The sequence below is a fragment of the Eriocheir sinensis genome, chromosome 67, assembly GCF_024679095.1.
Source record: "Eriocheir sinensis breed Jianghai 21 chromosome 67, ASM2467909v1, whole genome shotgun sequence".
Classification (NCBI taxonomy): domain Eukaryota; kingdom Metazoa; phylum Arthropoda; class Malacostraca; order Decapoda; family Varunidae; genus Eriocheir; species Eriocheir sinensis.
This window is the reverse complement of record NC_066575.1, coordinates 81,333-90,000: the sequence shown is the minus strand read 5'-3', so window position 1 is coordinate 90,000 and position 8,668 is coordinate 81,333. Positions and strand designations below refer to the sequence as shown.

The 8,668-nt window shown below is 46.3% G+C and overlaps 2 protein-coding genes across 2 annotated transcripts in view; one reads left to right on the top strand and one right to left on the bottom strand.

Moving 5' to 3' along the window:
* LOC126987882 (homeobox protein Hox-A5-like) overlaps positions 1–3,724 on the top strand; it is a 13,044-nt gene extending 9,320 nt beyond the window's left edge. Inside the window, exon 4 of the mRNA XM_050845350.1 lies at positions 3,018–3,724. Coding sequence (XP_050701307.1) covers positions 3,018–3,179 — 162 coding nt within the window. The 3' untranslated portion in view covers positions 3,180–3,724. The remainder of the gene's footprint in view (positions 1–3,017) is intronic.
* A 125-nt stretch (positions 3,725–3,849) lies between these two features.
* LOC126987880 (arginine-glutamic acid dipeptide repeats protein-like) lies at positions 3,850–8,083 on the bottom strand. Its single transcript, XM_050845342.1, has 2 exons — positions 5,190–8,083; positions 3,850–4,076 (listed from the first exon to the last, which is right to left on the bottom strand). The coding sequence occupies exon 1, from the start codon at positions 7,531–7,533 to the stop codon at positions 5,689–5,691; it is 1,845 nt and encodes a 614-aa protein (XP_050701299.1). The 5' UTR covers positions 7,534–8,083; the 3' UTR covers positions 3,850–4,076; positions 5,190–5,688.
* Between the last annotated feature and the right edge of the window lie 585 nt (positions 8,084–8,668).

The following is an 8,668-nucleotide window of genomic DNA, read 5'->3' as shown; positions in this document are numbered from 1 at the left end:
TATCGCCTCAGGTGTGATTGTTGTGATAAATCATGACAATAATGACGCGGCTTATCGTTGTGTTACGGTGACGCGGGGACTGAAGACGAGTAGCCTAGCACCGGATGGCTCTTACGAAACGCTTAGAGGAGAGTGTTTTGGTGTGGGAAGAAAACTGAAACACGTCCTGTACTCTTACGAAACACATATTAAAGAGTGTTTGGTGCGGGAAGGAAACTGAAACACGTCCTGTACTCTTACGAAACACATATTAAAGAGTGTTTGGTGTGGGAAGGAAACTGAAACACGTCCTGTACTCTTACGAAACACATATTAAAGAGTGTTTGGTGTGGGAAGGAAACTGAAACACGTCCTGTACTCTTACGAAACATATATTAAAGAGTGTTTGGTGTGGGAAGGAAACTGAAACACGTCCTGTACTCTTACGAAACACATATTAAAGAGTGTTTGGTATGGGAAGGAAACTGAAACACGTCCTGTACTCTTACGAAACACATATTAAAGAGTGTTTGGTGTGGGAAGGAAACTGAAACACGTCCTGTACTCTTACGAAACACATATTAAAGAGTGTTTGGTATGGGAAGGAAACTGAAACACGTCCTGTACTCTTACGAAACACATATTAAAGAGTGTTTGGTATGGGAAGGAAACTGAAACACGTCCTGTACTCTTACGAAACACATATTAAGAGTGTTTGGTGTGGGAAGGAAACTGAAACACGTCCTGTACTCTTACGAAACGCATATTAAAGAGTGTTTGGTATGGGAAGGAAACTGAAACACGTCCTGTACTCTTACGAAACGCATATTAAAGAGTGTTTGGTGTGGGAAGGAAACTGAAACACGTCCTTTTTTGTTTCTGCAATTATTTTTACTTGTTTATTTAGTTTGGTGTTCGCAGTGTCTTAATTTTTCGTGTTATTTTCTTCTTTCTTAATTTGGGTTCTTCCTTAATTTAGGGTCTTCTCCTCAGCCCCGTGGACGAAGGAGCTTTTTTTTTGTTTATTCATTTATTTTTACTTATTTATTTAGGTTGGTGTTCGCAGTGTCTCCCTTTTTTCTATTTTTGTGTATTTTTCCCTTTATTTAATTTCTTCTTTGCTTCTAGGACTGAAACTGAGACTCCTCCTATCCTTAACCCCGTAGACGAAGGTGTTTTATTTTGCTTCTTCATTTATTTTTACGTATTTATTTAGGTTGGTGTTTCGCAGTCTTTCTTTTTTTCTATTTTTGTGTATTTTTTCCTTTATTTAATTTCTTCTTTGCTTCTTGGACTGAAACTGAGACTCCTCCTATCCTTAACCCCGTAGACGAAGGTGTTTTCTTTTGCTTCTTCATTTATTTTTACGTATTTATTTAGTTTGGTGTTTCGCTGTGTTTTCCTTTTTTCTTCTATTTTTCTTCTTTTCTCTTTATTCAAATTCTCCTCTTCTTGTAGGAATGAAACTGAAACACGTCCTCTTTAGTCTATTAATTTATTTTTACTTGTTTATTTAGTTTGATGTTCACAGTGTCTTCCTCTCTCCCGTTTTTTCCCCTTTTTTTTCTCTTTATTTTATATCTTCTTTGCTTGTGGGTATGAAACTGAAACACGCCTTATACTCAAACCCGAGGATGAGCAACTTCTACGAGAGTCTTTTCAAACAGGCGAACTGAGAGCTAGAGACGTTTAAGAATATCGGGTGCAGGTTTTCATAACATCTGCACGACAGGCTTAAGCCCTCGCCAAGGCCGTTACATAAGTCGCTCTGAAGGACAGCTGCTAACACTTTATGCAGCGATACTGTAATCTCTCCCTGCGGCTGTAAAGAGTAGCTCAAGCCACGACTCTTGCGCCTGTATTGTTAAACGTATCTGCGCCTTAGTTCTCCTGTTTGAAAAGCCCCTCGTAGTAGTTCCTGAAATTCGCATGGATTTGTCTTGTGATCCCAGTGATACAAGTGATACCAGTTGTACAAGGCTTATGCGTCTTGAACGGGATAATCACCCATGGGAACCCGGTTAATCTTCTCTGTGACCTTAGGAGATAGTCGTAATGGGAGACCGGTACGTTTGATATGGACCTTACACTCATGGCTGTATTGTTACGTATGACCCAAGTAGTATCACCGCACATTCTCTACCAGATTACGTTCCTTTGTTGCGTTGTAGCGCTTATTGGGTGTCAGTCAGCGCAAAGCTCATGTATAGGCTTTATATGGGCTTCGATTCAGTGTTTAGGATAGGTATTTAGACATGAAGTGATAACATATAGGGAGGCTAAGTATAAAAAGTCAGGAGGCTTTATTTAACAGCCTGAGATGACGGCGCCAGTGCAGGAAGGAGCGTACGGTAAGCTGGCGAACGCTATTGGCTGGCCTGTGCGAGTGTGTGCTTCCTTTTCTTATATCGAAAATTTTTAAAGGCCAAAAAATAAGTTAAACGCGTCTCCAGGTGTGTTTCTTTACGTTCATGGTGCAGAAACTATGTCAGATTACCACCAGGGTCATTAAACTACCCATGGATATGCCCACAAATCCTACGAAAGCCTTGTTAAATGTATGTGCTTGGGCGACGAAAGGTTTAAGAATGTGGTCCTTGGGTCGCGCGTATTCCCTGAGCCCAGCGCTGACGTAGTGATTATAGTATTGTACTACCCTTTCGCTGTCAATAGGTTCCGAGACCTGGCGTAGCTAATCTGGCACTGAATTCTTCCTATCTCGCCCGTGTGTCAGTCTTACCATCGCATATGGGACGTATCATAATTATTAGGTCCATTCATGCGCCGCCACCTCGTGGGTCCCGCGCTATGGGTGCAGCGTTTATCTTTGGAAAATAATCCTGCAGCACTTTATACCCATATATTAGTTAAAATTTAATGGTAAAGGTTCAGTGTGGTGCGGCCCTGACAGGACCCCGCGTACATGTGTAGCGGTCATTGCCTAGCAGCTCGTGACTCCCGCACTGCCGCCTCTATATGATTATACTGTATGAGTGTGTCCCTTGTTGGGCAGTGGCCTGACGCAGTGCTTGTTGCAGGGCGGCTGTGAGGACGGCGCGGCGGTGAGCTCCCTGGACGTGGACGTGACGGCCGCGTCTCCGGCCTCCTCCCACGACGGCAGCGACAACGACCCCTCAGAGTACAGCCTGGGCGGCGAGGGAGCCTCCTGCCTGGAAGACGCCACGACGCTCTACAACTAACGACGCGAGGACCGCCAGGCGGGGAGCGACGCGCCCCACGCACAGCCAGGTGTGGCCAGGCGGCGTGGCGTGGCCAGGGTTGTCAGATCTGAGCCTCGGCGCGTTAGCAAGTTCCCTCAACTCTCCTTACCTTCTTATTTCTTAAAGAAAGATTATCTATTTATTTATTTATATATTTATTTATTAATTCCTCACCAGCATTACATAGCAGTATAAGGGGATATAAATCTCTTGCCAGAGAATCAGCAGAATGTTGTTAATTTCAAGGCTGCGCGGCTATCCAGTCAATTAGCAGTGCAGCCAGTTCAGGGCCGGGCTGATTCATCTCCAAACAGATTGTTCATGACCAAATCTGGCAACCCTGGGCGTAGTGACGGGAGCGTAGCCTAGAGCGTAGACTAACAAGCTGTAGTGGGCGCTTGAAGGAAGAGGAGGAGGAGGGTAGTAGTAGTAGTTAAGGTCATTGTTATGTGTGAGTCCATCTTTCGTCCGTCTGTAGAGCGTAACGCTAACACAAAACTGAGTAAAGAATCACGTGACTTGTAGATTTGTCTTACTAACATTGGTGAACTTGGGAACGGGAGGAGGAGGAGGAGGAGGTCATTTTACAAGATCCCCGCAAGCATTTCCATCTCTAGTCTTCCTTTTGCGGTGTGATGTTGATTTTGGTGTTGATGTTGGATATGGTGACGGTGGTGGTGGTGGTGTTGACGAACTGAGACGCAGGAAGAGTCACTAGGAGCCACGTATTGGTGTTGATTATGGTGGTGGTGATGATGGCGGAGTGGTGTTGAAGTCTTGAGGTGTTGAAGGGGGCACTGCCGGGCACGCACCACCACCGCTCACCTCCACTCGCCTCCTTGACTTGGCTCGCTTGTTCTGGTACCACGTCATCACCTGCAAGACAAAGGTGGTGATGGTGATGATGGTGGTGGTGGTGGTGACGGAGCGTAGCACAGGGGTAAGGCGCCACTCTAAGCATGTCTATTATTATTATTATTATTATTATTATTATTATTATTATTATTATTATTATCATCATTATCCTTATTGTTGTTATTATTATTATCATTATCATTATCCTTATTGTTGTTATTATTATTATTATTATTATTATTATTATTATTATTATTATTATTATTATTATTATTATTATTATTATTTTTTTTATTATTGTTGTTGTTGTTGTTGTTGTTGTTGTTCCATCGACTGACTGATTCATTTTTATTTTTTATTTTATAATTTTTTTAGCCAAACCTTTCCTTCTTATTCGTTGGGGTGAAGTTATTTTATTCTATTTTTATTATCCTGTTTTTATTATTTTTTTCGTTTTAGTGAAGTTATTTATCCTATTATATTATCCAATTTTTATCCTTACTCGTTATAGTGGTTATTTTATCCTATTTTTATTTATTTATTTCTCTAGTATTTATTTTATCCTATTTTATACCTTAGAAAAACTGGTTAGTCTTCTCTGCGGCCTTGGGAAATAGGGGAACGCTCAGGTGTGCTAATTATTTTTTCACGAGAGGATGTTTTGACGTAGATGATAGGTCGTCTTCAAAGGAAAGGTTGCTATGTAGTACGCTTTTTATTTGCTTCTTTGCGGTAACTCATGTATTCAGTGCCAGTTTCACAGCTCCCCATGATCGGTTAGCAAGATCCTAAACCAATACCAGAGCCTTCGAAATTTCCTTGTATAGTGTCTGGTGTTTATATTTAAGTTCACATATTTGATGAAACTATACTAGAAAAGTCTTGTGTATTTAGTGTGGCATCGAAGACCTCCCCATTTTGGATTGTATGGGATTCTATAGTTTGGTTCGGGCTGTTACGAAGACACTGTGTTGGACTGTGAAATCGGCTCATAGTCGTAATGGGAGACAGAGACGTTTAAAAATATGGACCTCTGTCACCTCAACAGTCCCACACCATCACACACAGTTATTTCCACTACACGCACCACACAGATATGCTATAATAGTCAGCCAGCAGCCCATCCCCCCTCACCTGCTTCTCGTGCAGGCTCAGCTCCCTGGCGATGATCTTCCTCTGGGGTGGCGTGATGTACTTGTACCGCGAGAACCAAGTCTCCAGCTGGCGGGTCTGCTGCGCCGTGAACCGCACCTGACCGCCGCGCCGCCGCGTGCGTCCGGAGTCCGCCGCCGCCACCACACCTGTCGGAGCGGGCACCGTCAGTAGCCGCTCGTCACCCTTCACGTATTACTGTTATAGCATGCTGTGACCTCCGGCGGGTCGTCTTCTCTATTCAGTTAGGTCTGTTGATATACATGAATCAGTTCTCCCTTCGTATATTACAAAAAAATCATGGCAAAAAGTTCAGTATGTTAAGCTAAAGAAATCAAGTAACTGAAGAAGCCAAGTCCAAACTCTTCACTCAACTATACTTGCTTCTATAGGGGCAGTGATTAGCGGGCTTTTTCGCTCATTTATTTTTGCCCTTAAGCTGCTTCCTTCACTATAAAAATAATTAAAAAAAAACGTTGTGTCACTCACTTGTTGACAGCCGCGCCGTGTGGGGGAGGCCGGGCGGGCAGGTAACGGGATAGGCAGGCGGCGACTCCTCACACCTCACGCTCTCCGGGTAACCTCGAAGCACCACGTCCCTCGCACTGAAGAACCCCACCTCCTCTGTAGTCTTGAACCTGGTGACTGGGTGATGGTAGAGCCCCTGGGGATGGTGCAACTGGGCAGAGTGAATAGGCGGGAGGGTGGCGCTGCGAGGGTTGAATAGTGCAGTGTGGATAGATGAGAGATGTGACGAGTTAGCTGGATGATAGCCTGGCTTCTGGGGCCCCTGCAGTAGGTCCAGGGTAGGGTAGAGTGACTGAGGAGTTGGGTGAGTGTTTAGGGAGGGGCTCTGAGGTCTGGCGAGGGTAGGATGCTGAAGGAAGGCACTGCACGAGATTGAAGGAAGGGGAGGCATCGACACCCTTATATGTGACCCTGAGGGATGCTGTGGCTTGGTGGGTTGAAAGTCTTGGGCGTGTTCAGGGCGTGGGATAGGCGACGGGATGGCTGAGGCGGTGCTAGGCTGTATATTATGGGCGGGAGTCTGCGGGAAAGTACCGTGTGAAGATACTGTAGAAGGGAGAGCCAACGACGTCCTCATTTGTGACCTCAGTGAATGGTAAGGCTGGGCGGGGTGCAGTGAAGGGAGAGGCGACGGGCTGGCAGAGGCGGCGTTAGACTGTATATCAAGGGCTGGAGGCTGCATGAATGTACCATGTGAAGATACTGTATAAGGGACAGCCAGCGACGTCCTCATCTGTGACCTCAATGGATGGTAAGGGTGGGCGGGGTGCAGAGAAGGGAGAGGCGACGGGCAGGCAGAGGCGGCGTTAGACTGGAGGAAAGTGCCGTGCGAGGATGCCGTAGCGGGGACAGCCAGCGACCCCTTCGAAAGCATCAGCTGTTGACCGTGGCAGTAGGGAGTTGATGCGTGTTCCTCCTGGTAGGCAGAACGGTGGTAGAGGACGCAGTGGTTATCTATAGACGCTGGGACATCAGGCTTTGGGTCACCGCTTACGCTGGGGAATCTGGGAGGTCTTGTGCACCGCATTATGGGTTCAGGAACAATACCACAGCCTTGAGTGCCACGTATCTTTGACCTGTGAGCACTGTGAGGACGGGACATACCAGGGCACGCAGGGGGCAGCTTGTCAGTGTTAGCAAGACCTCGTAGCCACTCGGATCTTGGTGTAAGGGCGTGAGTTTCAGGGGTAAAAGCAAAGCGTAACCACTCGTAGTTTGCCTCAGGGATTTTGACATGAGGCACCCTGTTAGTATTATAAGTATTGGCATTATCATCAGGTAGACCTTGTATCCACTCAGGCTCAATGATTTGCTCGTCAGGGTTAGAAGTAAAGATTATCCACTCAGGAGATATTTCCGAGGCTTTCCCATAGTCGTGAGTAGATTTGTAGGCTTCTAAACATGCCTCTGAGCTGTCCCAGTGCGACGGAAGCGGACTTGGCTGAGAGAAGATTGAGGGTGCAGGGGAAGACGGGACAACGGGCGGAGATGCAGAGGGGTAGAGGGACGCGAAAGAGGGATTGGAGGCAGAGTGCGGGGCGGCATAGGGAAGAGAATAAGGAGAGGAATCTAGTCTCGTATTATTTTGCCAGAGTTTACAGGTGGAGGTGGTGGGGAGGGTGATGCTGGAGGTGGTGGTGGTGGGACTCCTGCACTGCTGAACGGGGATTGTGTAAAAGGTGTGGGGAGAGGAGAGGACTGACTGGAGGTGTGTTTCTGAGGGTGGTGGTGATGATACTACAGGAGGGTGGACTGTCCTCTTGGCGGGTCTCGCGAGGATGTTGTCTATCGTGAACATGGTGAGGCGAGGACGCTAAAAAAGGCGTCGAGGGAGGGAAGGAAGGAACCCGCAGGCGGCAGGATGTGGGTGGCGTGGAAGGGCGGCGGCAAGGGAGGACACTCGAGCGGCAGGGTGTGGGCAGCGAGGGAGGGTTGTAGGGGTGGTGAGCGCAAGGTGACAGGCGGCAGGGAAGGCTAATGTCCAGGAAGGGCAGCGGCAGAGATGTGGTGGCAGGTTAGGTGTGTTAATCCTGTAGGGTAGGCGACGGAGGGCTCCCCCCGGTGGCAGGGTGGGCAGGGTACGGCAGGGAAGAGTGTCTGCGGGTGTCCGGCGGGGCGGGTCTTGTGTCCAGCAGGAGGCTGAGGCGCGTGGTGTAGTCGCTGCGTCTCGTGACTCAAGAATGCGTGGCATCCGCTGCACCGGTGCCTGGCCAGTGCCCACCCCGCCCGTGTGGCCGGCACCGCGCCACGGGGGGCGGCGAGCTGGTTCCGGCGACAGATAGCGGGGAGGGGGAGACGGCTCGCGTGTGTTGGTTGTTATTTCAAAGCAGAGTGGCCACGTGTGTCTGTGTGTGTGTGTATTTACATATATATATATATATATATATATATATATATATATATATATATATATATATATATATATATAAATCTTTCTGTATATATTTCTATCTATCTACTTATCTATCTATATATGTGCATGTATGTATGTACGTATGTATGTAGGCTATTTATGTATATATATATATATATATATATATATATATATATATATATATATATATATATATATATATATATATATATATATATATATATATATATATATATATATATATATATATATATGTGTGTGTGTGTGTGTGTGTGTGTGTGTGTGTGTGTGTGTGTGTGTGTGTGTGTGTGTGTGTGTGTGTGTTTATTCATTTATTAGAGTCACAATCACACAGGTGTGAGTGAGGCGCCAATACCTGTCCTTAGATAAGACTTGAGTGCTTTATTCCGGGTATTCAGCGTCACCGCCGCGGGGGGCACTCATCCATGTAGCGTACTTTGCGTTCGTTGTATCTTAACGTGCCCGTAACGCTAATATTAATGTTAACCTGAAGCAGCCCGTAACGCTGAGGCAGGCAAGACACACATAGCGTACTCTG

Bases quoted from the DNA above. Each gene is read 5' to 3' on its own strand.
- LOC126987880 (XM_050845342.1), bottom strand. From the start codon at position 7,533: ATGTTCACGATAGACAACATCCTCGCGAGACCCGCCAAGAGGACAGTC.